The sequence below is a fragment of the Jaculus jaculus genome, chromosome 10, assembly GCF_020740685.1.
Source record: "Jaculus jaculus isolate mJacJac1 chromosome 10, mJacJac1.mat.Y.cur, whole genome shotgun sequence".
Taxonomy (NCBI): domain Eukaryota; kingdom Metazoa; phylum Chordata; class Mammalia; order Rodentia; family Dipodidae; genus Jaculus; species Jaculus jaculus.
In genome coordinates, this window is record NC_059111.1 from 34207083 (window position 1) to 34223967 (window position 16885).

Sequence of the window (16885 nt, forward strand, 5' to 3'; positions counted from 1 at the left end):
GAAAAATGACTTAAAGGATACTTTTTTTTTCTTTTTCAGTACGAGGGATTGGGCCCAGCGCCTCACCCATACTAAGCAAGTACTCTACCAATGAGCTATATCCCAAGCCCTCTAAAACTTACATTTTAAAAGTACAATTGATTATAAATATTATTGAGACAAAGTAGCAATGATAGAGAAAACTCAGAATTACACAGTAATGTAGTATATCAAGATATATTTAGTTAACACATTTGCTATGAATATTTACTTGGAAAATTGTCATATTCTAAATGTGGAGAATTTAATCTTAAAACATGACCATATTACTATAGACAGTGAAATGAGATTTAGCCATTCATTGTATGAAGAGAAAAACATAATATTAAAAACAGAGAGCTTTTCTATTAAGTGCCTTTATATTAATCCTAATTGTAAAAATCAACAGAAAGCCTAGGGGAAGCATAACATAATATAAGTGACAACTTGTCATAGTTGAGTCAAGGCAAATAAAAATCAAATATTGGGCAAAACAGATGTGTTGCAACAAATTTTTTTTAGTTTTAATTAATTATAGTGTGTGTGGGCATATTTTTTCAGTGCTTAAGTGAGTAATATTTTGGATAATTTAAGAGAGCAGAGAAAGCAAGAAATAAAAAAATACGGAAATGTCTGTCAATTTTATGATACAAAGAAGGGCTTAAATTTTGCTCTCAAGTACATATAATATGAAGGATGTGCTTTCTGCTCTCTAAAATAGTGTAATAAGAAAGCATGTTTGGGTAAACAAAAACCTACCTTTTTGTGGACTGGGGGGGTTTGAGGTACAGTCTTGCTCTCTAACCCAGGGTATCCTGGAATTAGTCTTAGGCTGGCCTCCAACTCACAGCAATCCTCTTATCTCAGCCTCCCAAGTGCAGGCATTGAAGGCATGTGCAACCACACCTGGCTCTGCTTTTTTTAAACTTGATTACAAGTTACCACTTGTAGAATTAAATGTTAGCTTACCATGGGCCCATATTGTTGAAGAGCATTGAAAAATATGAGTTTAACTGTTGTTTTATGTGTTATTTGCATTACTTTATTTCCTGTTTGTTTTTACATTAAAATTTTCATTAATGTGGACAGACCGGTTAAAAACAATTTTGCCGCCAGGTGTGGTGGCGCATGCCTTTAATCCCAGCAGTTGGGAGGCAGAGGTAGGAGGATCGCCATGAGTTCAAGGCCACCCTGAGACTACAGAGTGAATTCCAGATCAGCCTGGACTAGAGTAAGACCTTTCCTCAAAAACCAAAAAAAAAAAATTGCCATTAATCTGGCTAATTAAGTAAACAGTCTTTTTCATCTTGTTTATTGTGATTTGCTTTTTGTTTTATTCTGTTTTATTTTTTCAAGGTAGAGTCTCACTTTAGCTCAGGCTAAGTCATTTACTACTGCATACATAAAAACATGCTTTATATAACTAATTCAGCTTTAATTAAGCAGGCAGTAAGGCAGATACTAAAAATGCTAATTAAAACAATTTTGGGGCTAGAAAGATGGCTTATCAGTTAAGGCACTTGCCTGCAAAGCCAAAGGACCCAGGTTCAGTTCCCCAGGATCCATGTAAGCCAGATGCACAGGTGGTGTATGTTTCTGGAGTTTGTTTAAAAAAAAAAAAAAAAAAAGAATTCTTCAGAGATGCAATAAACTGTGAAGTGTGCTCAGTCTATAAAATAACGTAATCCATGAAAACAAGTGTAAGGCAAAATACTTAATATAAAACTTACGTGTGGGCTGGAGAGATGGCTTAGAGGTTAAACGCTTGCCTGTGAAGCTGAAGGACCCCGGTTCAAGGCTCGGTTCCCCAGGTCCCACGTTAGCCAGATGCACAAGGGGGCACACGTGTCTGGAGTTCGTTTGCAGAGGCTGGAGGCCCTGGCGCGCCCATTCTGTCTCTCTCCCTCTATCTGTCCTTCTCTCTGTGTCTGTCACTCTCAAATAAAAAAAAATTAAAAAAAAAAAACTTATGTGTGACTAACAAGATGCTTCAATGCCCCAAGATAGTATTAGAAGAAATGCTACATGATCTACAATTATTTTTAATTGCTAAATTAATTTTAGAGATAATAATTCACAAATTAAATGGGACCATCTTGTGTTCAAGTTTCAGATTAGGCTTCCTAGAAGAAAGAAAATTGGAGGTGAGCCTAGAAACATTCCAACAGGTGGAAAGAAATCATGTTAACTGGGGCTGGAGAGATGGCTTAGTGGTTAAATGCTTGCCTGTGAAGCCCAAGGATCCTGGTTCAAGGTTCAATTCCCCAGGACCCACGTTAGCCAGATGCACAAGGGAGTGTATACATCTGGAGTTTGTTTGCAGTGGCTAGAGGCCCTGGTGGGCCCATTCTCTTCCTCCCTCCCTCTTTCTCTCTGTCACTCTCAAATAAATAAATAAAAATAAACAAAAAAAATTTTTTTAAGCAATTATGTTAACTTTACTTCCAAAATAAGAAAATCTAAATCATAAGCTGCTAATTTTGAGAAATGCAGAATAATGGTTAAGTAGTGCTGGGAAGATACCTTAGTTGATGAAGCACTGCTGCACACTTTTGAGGACTGGGGTTCAGACTAAGTTAGAAAGGTCTGACTTTAAGGGCAAGATCCTGCCTCAGTAAACAAAGTGGAGAAGGATTGAGAAAGATGTCAGAGGTCGACCTCTGGCTTCCACATGCATGTGCACTGACTGGGTACACCACACAGTTGCAAAAAAAAAAAAAAAAAAAAGCTAAAATAATTAGTGAAAGAAATATGTTTTAACCAAACATTCTAGGTTCCCAAAGACTTAATGGTGATTGAGATGTGTCTCATAATGATTGCTGGTGATGCCAAAATCTTCATTATAATGTGATTATTCCTGTTTAATCTGTGATTTTCACATCTTTCTACAAAACTTATTAGCTGTCAGTATAAATGTAGATATTTTCCTTATGGGAAGAAATACTTAATAGTTAATAACTATCCTAGAATTGTGATTTTTGTTTTTCAAACTTTCCCTTTCTCTCTTGCCAAAAGAACCTTTTTAAAAAAAATATTTATTTGACAGTGATAGAGAAAGAGACAGGTAAGAGAAAGGGCATACCAGGGCCTTTAGCTACTCCGAATGAACTCAAGATGCATGTGCCATTCTGTACATCTGGTTTTATGTGGGTACTGGGGAATTGAACCCAGGTCCTTGGGCTTTTCAGGCATGTGCCTTAATTCTGAGCCATCTCTCCAGCCTTGAGAGCCTTCTTTAAAAAGATAGTTTTAAAAAGCATATATTTTATTTATTTACTTGAGACAGAGAGAATGGGTATGCCAGGGCCTCTAGACACTGCAAACAAACTCCAGACACAAGCACCCCCTTGTGCGTCTGGTTTACATGGGTCCTAGGGAATCGAACCTGGGTCCTTTCTTTTTGCAGGCAGATGCCTTATCTTTCCAGCCCAAAAAGATATTTTTAATTATTCATTTGTAAAGAGAAGGGGGGTAGGGGATATGGGGACACCAGGACCTCTAGCTGCTGCACAGAAACTCCAGATATACCATCTGGCTTTATGTGGGTTCTGAGGAATGGAGCCAAGATTTGCAGGAGAGCACTTTAACCACTGAGCAATCTCTCTAGCCCAGGAACCTTTTTCAAACAAAAGTTCACTCAGGAACTCAGTATATAAAACTGATAAAAATTAGAACTGTTCCGAATAAACTCCAAAGGGAGTTTGTGGTTGGTGGAAGTTTTGGGGTTGCTTGTGATAAAATACCTGAGATGATCAAAATGAGGAATGATTATTTGGGCTTAATGATTTCATTGTATGATTGATTGGCTGTTGTTTGGGGAAAGTGGTGAGACACAATATCTTGGTATATACCAAATCTCACCTTAATGTGACTGAGAATGAGAAGCCTCTGGAGCTCCAAATACACATCCTCAGGGCATGCCCCAGTGACATGCTTTCCTTCCATTAGGCACAAAGTTTACCATATCCCCATAGCACCAGATTTAAGTCCCAAGACACAGAAAGGCCTGACACATTAAACTGTATATAACTACATAACTCAGTTGCTGCTTGTGAATCATGTCATTGCTTGTCCATCACCTAGATTAATAATGTATCTCAGCTATAGCAAACACAAAACAAAATTATTTCCTAAATTTCCCCTGCAAATCTGTCCTACATGTATTCAGCACTTCACTTTTTAAATCACATACATTACCTTGACGCTGGTGTAAGCAATCAATAGGTTGTATTACTGGAGCTGGCAAATACAAAGTGCTAGTGTAAAGCATCATCTCAGTCCCCAAGAATCTATGTAAAACAAAGCCATATTTGAGCCAGGCGTGGTGGTGCACGCCTTTAATCCCAGCACTTGGGAGGCAGAGGTAGGAGGGTCACCTGGGACTACAGAGTGGATTCTAGGCCAGCATTAGCTACAGTGAGACCCTACCTTGGAAAAACAAAACAAAAAGCCAGATTTGTTCATAATCGTAATCCCAGTGCTAGGAATACAGAGACAAGTAAGTAGATGCCTGGGACTCACTTGTCAGCAAGTATGCATACTTAGTTCCAGGCCATTTAGAGGTGAATACCTGAAGTATGACTCTTGTCTTGGCCTCCATGTGCTGCTCAGACATGTGAATATTCACCCATATGCATACATCATTTTTATTGCACTACTTAGCTTCTGTCTGTCATTTTGCTTCTCCTTTTTCTCTGAGGTCTAACATCTAAAAGAAGAGCCATAGTTCATTAGATACCTGAAAGTAGCCATAGACAATGCATACGCAATTTGTCATTCCTCATTCTGATGTGTTCAGTGATCCCTTTAGAATAAGTCACATCTTATTTCTCTTCTGACTAAGACATTTAGTTAAATCATCTCACATATACAAAGTACCAAAAGCTTTTACTTATCCATTGTTCTTTCAAGTAAGAATACTCCCTGAAGTGTTAAACTGAGAAGAACATGTGTGGTTAATAGAAAGAATAGAAAAATAAATATTGTGAAGCAACTGTAAAACTATCTTCTGGAAGTAGTGTTCTTTAATATCATGGCATTGCTTCTTTCAGCAGATATTAATTAATAGTGGTGACTCTTTTAATAAAAACAGTAAAATTTAAGCTTGGTATGGTGGCACACACCTTTAATCCCAGCACTCAGGAGGCAAAGGTAGGAGGATCACTGACTTTGAGACTCCATAGTGAATTTCAGGTCAGCCTGGACTAGAGTGAAACCCTACCTTGGAAAATAATGATAATAAAATTTAGAAGTCAGTGTGTAAATACAGGATCACAGCACTTTGAATCAGTTACCTACAGTGTTTTACAGATAAATAGCATTAGTTTCACTGTTGTTTTTGGTGCCTTTTCCATGTGTGTAAATAATATCAATAGCACTATGCTCACTTGTTGCTTACAAGTTAACTTAAACTTCCACTCAGAGGCATGGTTTATTGTTAAATCCATGAGAAGTAAAAGTAAGGAACCTAGTTTAACAGTAGTTACTTGGAAAGATACAATTTTTGTTTGTAAGAAATTAAGTGAACTGTGAGTGAATGGCTTCTTTTAAGCATGGCGGCAAACACTTGCAGTCCTGACACTTGGAATGTGGAAGCTAGAGAATCAGAAAATTAAAACCAGCCTTAACCTTATAGCTATTTGGAGGCCAACCTGGCCTATGGAAAATAAACAAACAAAAGGGTTGAGGCTAGTTCACTCATGTAAAGTGCTTATCTTGCAGGTGTGAATGGGGGTGTGTGTTCATTCCCAGTACCCACATACAATACTGGGTGTGGCAATGGGTACCTGTAATTCAAGTACTGAGGAAGAAAATTCCTCTTACCTTGCTGGCCAACTAGTGTAGCCTCCTACTTGGTGACCTCCAATGAGAGACCCTGACTCAAAATAAGGTAGATGAAATTGCTAAAGATGAAACCCAGGGTTCTCTGTCCTCTGCATGCACATACACTCGAGATCATTCTCAGGCTGTCTGTAAGTGTAATGTCCAGTTCATGGAATTAATTCATGTGTCTATCTAGTACTACTTAACTTGCAAAAGAATATTTTACTGACTTCTTACTAACACTGCACTGAGACTAAGATTTAAAAAATCTTAATCATGGGCTGGAGAGAATGCTCAGCAATGAAGGCACTTGCCTGCTAAGTTTAACAACCCAGGTTTGATTCCCCAGTACCCATGTAAAGCCAGATGCACAAAGTGGCACATGCTTCTGGTGTTTGTTGGCAGTGGTTATGGGCCCTTGTGCTCATTTTTTCCCTCCTTGCAAATAAATCAATAAAATATTTTTTTAAATTTTAATCATATTGAAAGGGGGAAGGGATGGCGACTATACAGATTTTTTACTTAGAGGGTTACCGGGTGCTGCCTTAACCTAGTTTACCTGAATGCTACTTCTAGATTTTGGTTTTGCTTTTAGAACTCTATAGGTGATTTGGAAAAGTTATAGAATGGTTGTCAGTGCTGTTGCTTTTAATATTAGAACAAAATTGTTAACCAAAGGCTCGTTTCTTCTATTTTTATGATATTACTTCATTATGTTCCAAACTTTCTCAGAGATTGGCTGTGGGAGAATTAACTGAAAATGGTTTGACATTAGAAGAATGGCTACCTTCAACATGGATTACAGATACTCTTCCTCGAAGATGTCCATTTGTTCCACAGATGGGTGATGAGGTACTTTTAAGCATTTAAATTTTTCTTTCTAAGTAATGGCCTCAAATCTTTTTTATAGCTCTTGAATCATGCCTAGAAGAAAATTAAGGTGGGTTCAAAAGCATACCTAATTCTAGGCACCTGGAGATTGGTAAAGCACTTTGCCTAGAAGTGTAAAAACTATAAATTCTGAGTGAGCAGAAGAGGCAGCCACTTGCAATCATGGTATATAGAAGGCAGAGATGGACTCCTCAGAGCAAGCTGGCTAGTAAGACTAGCTGCATCATGAGCTCTAGATTTAAAGAAGAGTACAATTTACTCAAAGGTGCATTTGCAAGCACGCACAACAGAAACACATGCAAATCAAAGGAAAAAATAACTATTTTAAATATCCATAGATATGTATGAAAAAAGTACAACTAAAGAGCTCAATTTTTAAGACTACTGTAAATACTGTGGTAGGTAATAAACCTCAATATTATAAGGACTAGACTGAGCTATTTTTAATTTTTAAATCTAGCATTTTTTATGAAGGATGTTATTGCTACTTTGTTTTTATAAATAAAATTTTTTTGTTTGATTTAAAAGAAAAATGTTTATCATTTTTTTTGTTTCAAAAAGTGTTTCATTTACCCATATGTATATAATTTTTGTTTCTAAAGTCTGAATCCTTTGAAACTTTTGATCTTTAAACCTTTCCTCATAGGTAAGCCATTGAGCTATATCTCCCTTATTTTGTTTTCAATAAAATGAGATAAGCACAGTAAATTTAATACTGTAATTTCTAAATACCAACATACATACAAACATACGTAAACTACGCACATAACAAATAACAAAGAGCATATGAATATAAACTTACTATGACCCTGAGTTACAAATGGCTTTATTTTCTAGCATAGGTTAATTTATTTTGACTTTAAAAAGGAACAAAAAACTAAATCTTAAATTTCTAAGTATATATTCAAAGATATGTTACTTAAAATTTTTTTAGTTATGATTACATATTTTTTGAGAAACAAAAGTTAAAAAAGTTTTAGAATTTGTAAGATCAAATGTTATTAGATTTTTCTCTGCAATTTAGATATTTTGTATCCTGAAAACATTTAAATTTCAAATTTTATTTGCTTTTCAGGTTTATTATTTTCGGCAAGGGCATGAAGCATATGTTGAAATGGCCCGAAAAAATAAAATTTATAGTATAAATCCCAAGAAACAGCCATGGCATAAAATGGAACTACGGGTATGACATTGACTTATTATTTAACATTTTTTTGGATTAGGGTGAACTTTAAATGGTCAATTGTTATTTTCATTATAAAAACTATCCTTAAGGTGCTTTGTTTAGTCAAAGAAACATAGATTGAATTTATACTCGGATTCAGCTTGTAGATATGAAATTTATTCACAGTAAAAACTAACACAAATGTCTTAAGTTGTAAACTATGTAAATTTGATGAATACTGCTAGGTTTATAAGTAGGTCAAAAATTTAAAGGTCTTTGAATTTATGTTGGGCAACTCTTAAACTTTAAAACTTGGAGTGCAGCCTACAAACTATAAAGCACAGATGTTAAGGATACAGCTCAATGCACTTCACACGTAAGCCCATGTATGAACACCTAGATCAAGATTAAAATCAAGAAATGCTCCCCTTTTTGGTGCTGATAGCACTCCTGCCAACATGGTGAACGTCCCTAAAACTCACCAGACTTTCTGTAAGAAGTGCGGCAAGCACCAGCCCCACAAAGTGACCCAGTACAAGAAGGGAAAGGACTCTCTGTATGCCATGGGAGAGCGGCGTTATGACAGAAAGCAGAGTGGCTACGGTGGGCAGACTAAGCTTATATTCCAGAAAAAGGCTAAAATTGCAAAGAAGATTGTGCTGAGGCTTGAGTGTGCTGAGCCCAGCTGCAGATCTAAGAGAATACTGGCTATTAAGAGATGCAAGCATTTTGAATTGGGAGGAGATAAGAAGAGAAAGGGCCAAGTGATCCAGTTCTAAGCCAATTTTGCTATGAAGGCAATAAAATGTGATTATGTTCACTTGAAAAAAAAAATCATTTCCCAACTGTTGTATTTTTCAAAGGTGATTTCTTATTTTCTATATTTTAGGAACAAGAGCTGATGAAAATAGTTGGCATAAAGTATGAAGTGGGATTGCCTACCCTTTGCTGCCTTAAGCTTGCGTTTCTAGATCCTGACACTGGTAAACTAACTGGTGGATCATTTACCATGAAGTAAGGATTGGTTCTGAGGTGGTAGCTTCATAGCATCGTAGTACTGTAGTATTTTTCAAGATTAAGATAAATTTGAACATGTTTTAGGTATGTGAACTAATCAATTTTGTTTGTATTTATAATTAGATACCATGATATGCCTGACGTTATAGATTTCCTAGTCTTGAGACAACAATTTGATGACGCAAAATATAGGCGGTGGAACATAGGTGGGTAATTTATTCAGAAGTTAAAGGTATTCTGTGTATCTTTTTGACTCCTTATAAATGATTTCATAATTAGAGAAGAATGTTTTCCATTTGTAGGGATGCTAATAGTAATACATTATGTCACATTTTAAAATTCAAAATACTTCAATTGATATTTGAGTTTTAAAACTGTTTTCTCTTGCATTTGGCTAACTACTGTAAGTTTATGTAGAATGTTTCCTTTCATCTGTTTATATACTGAATTAAAGATTTAATGGTATTAATAATAGCGATTCATGCTAAAGGCCAAAAGAAGCCTTAACAAAATGAGTTAAAAGCTGAGCTGGAACTAAAGCTAAACTGAGTTTTTTTAAGTTAATTATCTCTGTTGAATATTTTAAAATCATAAAATGTTTCTAAGCTTTTTAAGATATTGTATGTGCAAATGGACGTACTATCCATTAAGCTATTACACGCCTCTTCTTGAGTGTATTGTGATGTTTCTATGACACATCAGTCCATCTTTTCCAGTGCCATTGGAAAAAAATGGTGTGATTTTTTCTTGTTTGATTTTGGTAAACTTGGTTTAAAAAGTGGAGTTGGGGGGGGTGGGGGTCCTGGAGAAGATGGCTTAGTGGTTAAGGTACTTGCCTGCAAAGCCTAAGGATGCTTGTTTGATTCTCCAGGACCCACATAAGCCAGATGTACAAGGTGGTACATTCGTTTGGAGTTTGTTGGCAGTGTCTAGAGGTTCTGGTGTGCGCGCCTCTCTCCCTCCCTCCCTCCCTCCCTCTCTTTCTCTCTCTCTCTCTCTGTCTTCCCTTCTCTCCCCCCTTCTTTCAAATAAATAAATAAATATCTTTTTTAAAAAAGTGAAGTGGGGGCTGGAGAGATGTCTTAGTGGTTAGGCGTGCAAAGCCAAAGGATCCAAGTTTCAATTCCCCAGGCCCCACGTAAGCCAGATGCACAAGGTAGCACATGCTTCTGGGGTTTCTTTGCAGTGGCTGGATGCCCTGGTGTACCCATTCTCTCTCAAATAAAAATAAATTAAATTTTCAAAAGTGGAGTGGGAGAGACAATATAATATAGTAGTACATGTATAAAAATTCCATAATGAAACCAATTACTTTGTATGCTAATTGAAAAATTAATTTTACTTAAAAAATACAACAGAGAGGCAGCAGTAAAACAGAAATGTGTAATCTCTTTGGTATACAGAAGTCCAGAAAAATAAAAGCCTAAAGAAATTTCTAGGAAGTAACAAATCCAGATGAAATTGTATAAAAGGGAAGTCATTATGGGGAAAAAGCAGTGGAAGTAAAATTTTCAAGAACAAAAGTTGATGTTGTAGAAAATTATATTAGAATATTAATACAGCCAGTATTTCTAAGAGAATGAATTGATTTAACCACAGATTTATAGAAAATCAAACATTAAAGCTAAAGCAGTAACTTGAATAAAATTAAAACTTTGCAAACATGGGTTACATGTAGCACACATAACCTTTTATATACAGTTGCGTACAAGAGAGAATGATACTTTTTGGTTTTTCAAGGTAGGGTCTCATTCTAGCCAAGGCTGACCTGGAATTCGCTATGTAGTCTCACAGCAGTCCTACCTCTGCCTCCTGAGTGCTGGGATTAAAGGCATGCATCACCACGCCAGGCTGAGAGTGATACTTTTAACAGTTGATTAGTGAATTAGATATTTCCATCAGAACTTTTTTTCATTTAAATCTTGTAATTTTTATCTACCACATCTGCCAGGGCCCAGGAGAAATTGCAGAGTAAACAACATCATGAATAATGCTCTTACTGCTAGCCTGGCAACCTGCTAGCCGCAGGGTGATGGTGACAGACACAAAGATTAATCAAAACCTATGAAATCAGAAATCCAGAAACTACAAAGAACTCAGCACTAAATCAGACTGCCAACAGACCTGCCATGGCTCAGGAAACATTCTGGAAAAGGGGTAGAAAGTTTATAAGAGCCACAGAGTGGGTAGGAATACCCTGAGGTATGTTTCCTTGCTACACCACAGGGACTGACTGAGGCCTTCATGACCCCACAGTGATTACCTTAACCTCACTGAGGAGGGCCTCCATGGTAATGGGAGTTGGGATGAGGGGATAATAGTATATAACCTACTAATATATGTTTGTGCATATATATATGATTTAAAAAATAAAATTATCAAAAAGAAAAAAATACTAAAGAAAAGATTAATATTCTAATTGGTCTCTTACATCTGAACTAAAATGTATTCATCTATAATCTTCTGTCTAAAATCACATTAATGGTCATTTTTACTTTGGCCTTTAGAAATGTTTACAGTTTACAGTGGTGTTCATTATGGCTAGATGTATATTATCCTGTTCTTTGTATTTAGCATTATCTCACTGGTACTGGGTACTGTCATAAGAAATAGGTATGGTAAAATCGTGGGTATGTTAAGGTTGTGGTGATGTTGAAGAATGCTGTTTAAGTCATAAAATAGTTTCTAAGTTTATTGTTAATACGCATCTAAGAAATAATAAGAAACTTAATCTAGTAATACATCATTTTTTCATAGTTACATTGCCTGCTAGCATGCTTGACCGAGCTTGAATCCATCTGTATGTCCAGTCAAAATCAAATTTGCAAAATATTTTCCACTAACTTAATCCTGATTTCCAATTTTCTTTAGCCTTATTTTTTTCTTACTTTTTTAAACATTTGTGCTATTTTATGTATGTCTACCTAAATTTTTAAATCATTTTTTGGTAAGGCAAAAATACATACTTTTTTCTTTATAGGTTTGAAAATACAACTGATTCTGATCAGTTTATAACTTGATCCATTATTCCTTCATTATATATTTTTTAAATGAAAAGGTAGCCGAGCGTGGTGGTGCATGCCTTTAATCCCAGCACTCGGGAGACAGAGGTAGGAGGATTGCCAAGAGTTCAAGGCTACTCTGTGACTACATAGTGAATTCTAGGTCAGCCTGAACTAGAGTGAGACCCTTCCTTGAGAAAAAAAAAGGTACTTTAGATCAGTCTTGATCAGGTGTGTTCAGGGTAGTATAGCCATAGCTGAAAAATTCTTGAATAGAGGGCATTGCTCAAAAACTGTTCTTATGTAGACATCACCATTTCATATTGTCAATAAAGAAAAGAAAAGCAAAGCTCAGACGTAACTAGTTAATATATTTAGTCACACAGGTAGTTTGTTTGAATCCACATCTTTCAGTCTTGCCTATACTAACCAGGAGAAAATTGGTCTTAGTACTATGAATGAAAGACACAGAAGTAAAACTCTACCCAAATTTTTTGTAGATGAGATGATTCATATTTAAAAACATGCTGGGGCTGGAGGGATGGCTTAGCAGTTAAAGCCTAAGGACCTAGTTTGATTCACCAGTAACCATAAATCAGTTGCACAAGGTGACACATGCGTCTGGTGTTTATTTGCAGCAGCTGAAGGCCCTGGTGTACCCTCCCCCTCTCCCTCCCTCCTTCTCTCTCTCTCTCTTTCTCTACCCCTCTTTCTCTCTTCCTCCTCTCAAAAATGAATTTTAAAACTTAAAGAAAAAAAAAAACAGGCCGTAGTATTTGTAGCTTATTAGATAGTCTTTGTGAAAAGCAGTTTAATATGAGAGCAGATGAATGCAACTAGAAAGGAAATAGCATACTCTTTTTTTTTTGTTTGTTTTTTTTAAGGTAGGGTCTCATTCTGGCCCAGGCTGATCTGGAATTCACTATGTAATCTCAGGGTGGCCTTGAACTCACAGCGATCCACCTACCTCTGCCTCCCAAGTGCTGGGATTAAAGGCATGCACCACCACACCTGGCTATATCCATTTTTTAAAATTCTCTCTTTCTTGTTAAAATACCAATAGCAGAGAGAGAGAGAGAGAAAACAACAAATCTGTGTAAAAAGAGTATGCTAAGCCAGGTGTGGTGGCACACGCCTTTAATCCCAGCACTTGGGAGGCAGAGGAAGGTGGATCGCCGTGAGTTGGAGGCCAACCTGAGACTACATAGTGAGTTCCAGGTCAGCCTGGACTAGAGTGAGACCCTACCTCGACAAAAAAAAAGAAAGAAGGGAGAGAGGGAGGGAGGGAGGGAGGGAGGGAGGGAGGGAGGAGGAGGAAGGAAGGAAGGAAGGAAGGAAGGAAGGAAGGAAGGAAGGAAGGAAGGAAGGAAGGAAGGAAGGAAGGAAGGAAGGAAGGAGAGAGAGAGAGAAAGAGAGAGATAGCAACCTAGAGATGAAACAGGGCAAGCTAGACTTCTTGTGTTTTTGTTTTAAGGCTGCTATCTTGACTATTGCTTGGGGAAAATTGCATATAGAAAGTAAATTAAAAGCAGGTTATAAATATTTGTTGGGCAAAAAAAAGATGCCTGAAGCATTTATATTTTAAAGAGAAGTTTAAATATAGTCCTAATGATGAATTAAAATTGCTGAAAGCAATGCTCATGTCAAAAGTAAGTTTCTCATAACTGATGAAATTTAAGAAGAGGTTTATGACATTAAGTCACACTTCAAATTTGCTCAGTAAGTACCCTCAGTGTTGGTGATTTGACTTTCTTATTTTTAGTATACGTGTGTTCACTTTTTATTTTGTGAAATCATAATTTAGTTACCTTAGAGTTATAATTTAGGAAAAGATATTAACAGAAGCAACAATACATCTCGAAGTAATTAAATGGCTTTTGTTCTTATCCAGGTGACCGCTTCAGGTCAGTCATAGATGATGCCTGGTGGTTTGGAACAATTGAAAGTCAGGAACCTCTTCAACCTGAATACCCTGATAGCTTGTTCCAGTGTTATAATGTTTGGTAAGAAAATATTGATTCTATTTTCTATTGAGCAAGGCTTCCTTTGCATTTTTCCCTTTTATTAATGAAAAGAAAATATTTCTTTGATTAATTTTTGTAAAGAGTGCAGTATAATACTTAATTTTCTTCATGTAAGATTCTTCCTTTCTTAAAGCTGGGACAATGGAGATACAGAAAAGATGAGTCCTTGGGATATGGAACTTATACCTAATAATGGTAAGTACAGAGTATCCTCTCTGACTTGTACCCATGGTGTCAGCTTCTTATTTCTTAAATAAGGACAGTAATTTGCTGCCACAGGCACTCAGGAGGCAGTAACACAAGGGTTGTTGAGAACTCAAGGCAAGCTTGGTCTGATTAGTAAGTTATAGGTTAGATAGGGCTACAGAATGAGACTACCCTGTCTCAAAAACAAAACAAAGGGGGCTGGAGAGATGGCTTAGCAGTTAAGTGCTTGCCTGTGAAGCCTAAGGACCCCAATTAGAGGCTCAATTCCCCAAGACCCACGTAAGCCAGATGCACAAGGTGGCATATGAATCTGTAGTTCATTTGCAGTGGCTGGAGGCCCTGGCATGCCTATTCTCTCTCAAAAAAAAAAAAAAAAAAATCCTCATGATATACTTACTTGCCACCACATATGATCCTAAACCTCAAACAGAAAATATTCATTCAGCAAATATTGAAAACCTATGTGTTGGCCATAAGATTAGAGGAGACTCAGCAGGGAAGTTGATAAACATAGTCCTTGCCCACTGGTTTATCAGATTGAAGTTAATTTACTACAATGAAATATTGAAGTGGCTTGTTATTGTTCATCCTTAAAATGAGATTTTTGTGGATAAACACATTTTGTAGCTGCATCAGGATATTTAAAAGTATAATATACTAGCTAAGAGATGAGGTTTTGCATCCAGCCTAGATTCTTGTGCTTGCAGTGCCATTTTCTGTGTAATCTAGGCATATTCCTAAAAGTCTGAAAATCCATTTCTTAGAACTTGGTCTTTAGTTAACTGAACAAATACCCTTATAGGACTACTTTGAGAATTAAGTAAAAATCCTAACATAGATCCTGAAACATGTGAAAGCTCAATAGAAAGAGGTAGTTATAATTATTAACAGTAATAATCATCATCTTGCTATGGGATTGGATATTTAGCCCCAGGCAATGAGTATGACATCTACCTTTTCCTGAAAGGAAAAAGAGGATGTTACTATAGCATGGAGATTACATTTTCTATTTCATTACCCATTTTTGTTTAAAATTTTTTAAATGTGACACAATTGTATATGCCAAGAATTAAAATGATAGGACAGATTATAAATGATTATTTAGAGTAGAATCTTTTTTATTTATTTATTTATTTATTTATTTTGGTCTTTCAAGGTAGGGTCTCGCTCTGGCCCAGACTGACCTGAAATTCACTATGAAGTCTCAGGGTGGCCTCGAACTCCCAGCAATCCCCATACCTCTGCCTTCAGAGTGCTGGGATTAAAGGTGTGTGCCACCACGCCTGGTTTAAAAAGTTTCATGTTTAGCCAGGCATGGTGGCGCACGCCTTTAATCCCAGCACTTGGGAGGCAGAGGTAGGAGGATTGCCGTGAATTTGAGGCCACCCTGAGACTCCATAGTGAATTCCAGGTCAGCTTGGGCCAGAGTGGGACCCTACCTCGAAAGACCAAAAAAGGAATATTTTTAAACATAAAATCTTATTTTTAATATTGCAGAAGTAATCATTTATGAATGGGATTATCGAGTAATTAAAGTATTCTATAAAGTGATGAAAACTGAAACTATGGGAGAAGGTTAACCCAGTTTGGACAAGCTTAAAAATGAGAAAATGGGGCTGGAGAGATGGCTTAGCAGTTAAGCACTTGCCTGTGAAGCCTAAGGACCCCGGTTCGAGGCTCGGTTCCCCAGGTCCCACGTTAGCCAGATGCACAAGGGGGCGCACGCTTTTGGAGTTCGTTTGCAGAGGCTGGAAGCCCTGGCGCGCCCATTCTCTCTCTCTCCCTCTATCTGTCTTTCTCTCTGTGTCTGTCGCTCTCAAATAAATAAATAAAAAATGACCAAAAAAAATTAAAAAAAAATGAGAAAATGGTTATGTTGGCAGAGTGAGTTCATGTAAAATTTTCCAGCTCACTATTAGAGAGCAGTTTATAAATGCAGAGCACTTTCATAACTGTGTAGCCTATTTCATGGCTCCTCCTCAAGTTTGGATTTAAAGTCACACTGGACTTGTGTCTTAACTGGACTAATATGAGAAAAATAAGAATAGCATTGTAGTACCTTAGATATTCAAAATGAGGCATTAGTGTTATTAAATAACTGTTTATTTTCTCTTTAAGTATATCTGTGCTTATGGCATTGGGCAGGGTTGTTTTTGTTCTCTTCATACCTCATCAGCTAGTACTTTAACTCACTGAGAGTATTGTTTTTAAAAGTTTTTTTTAATGGTTTTTATTGGTCTTTAAGAAACATTTTACTTTATGAAAATAAAGAACTCGGGCTGGAGAGATGGCTTATTGGTTAAGTGCTTGCCTGTGAAGCCTAAGGACCCCGGTTCAAGGCTCGATTCCCCAGGACCCACGTTAGCCAGATGCTCAAGGGAGCACATGCATCTGGAGTTCGTTTGCAGTGGCTGGAGGCCCTGGTGCGCCCATTCTCTCTCTCTCTCTCTCTCTGTCTGTTACTCTCAAATAAATAAAATAAACAAAATTTTTTAAAAAGAAAACAACTCATTTAACAAGTAATTATAAAATTATATTTTGGGCTGGAGAGATGGCTTAGTGGTTAAGGCACTTGCCTGCAAAGCCAAAGGACCTCGGTTCAGTTCCCCAGGACCCACATAAAGCCAGATGCGCAAGGTGGTGCATGAGTCTGGAGCTTATTTGCAGTAGCTAGAGGACCTGGTGTGCCTATATTCTCTCTTTCTCTCTCTCCCTCCCCCTTTCTCTCAAATAAATAA

At 37.0% G+C, this 16885-nt stretch overlaps 2 protein-coding genes across 3 annotated transcripts in view; both read left to right on the forward strand.

Annotated features, from left to right (window-relative positions):
* LOC101599483 (pleckstrin homology domain interacting protein) overlaps positions 1-16885 on the forward strand; it is a 148301-nt gene that overhangs the window by 103513 nt on the left and 27903 nt on the right. For both annotated transcript variants that reach the window (XM_045160004.1, XM_045160003.1), the window contains exons 24-29: positions 6574-6693; positions 7808-7915; positions 8787-8911; positions 9038-9120; positions 13808-13919; positions 14074-14135. In XM_045160004.1, coding sequence (XP_045015939.1) covers positions 6574-6693; positions 7808-7915; positions 8787-8911; positions 9038-9120; positions 13808-13919; positions 14074-14135 — 610 coding nt within the window. The remainder of the gene's footprint in view (positions 1-6573; positions 6694-7807; positions 7916-8786; positions 8912-9037; positions 9121-13807; positions 13920-14073; positions 14136-16885) is intronic.
* LOC105944150 (60S ribosomal protein L36a-like) lies at positions 8356-8690 on the forward strand. Its single transcript, XM_012949202.2, has one exon. It carries the CDS (start codon positions 8356-8358, stop codon positions 8674-8676), a length of 321 nt encoding a protein of 106 aa, XP_012804656.1. The 3' UTR covers positions 8677-8690.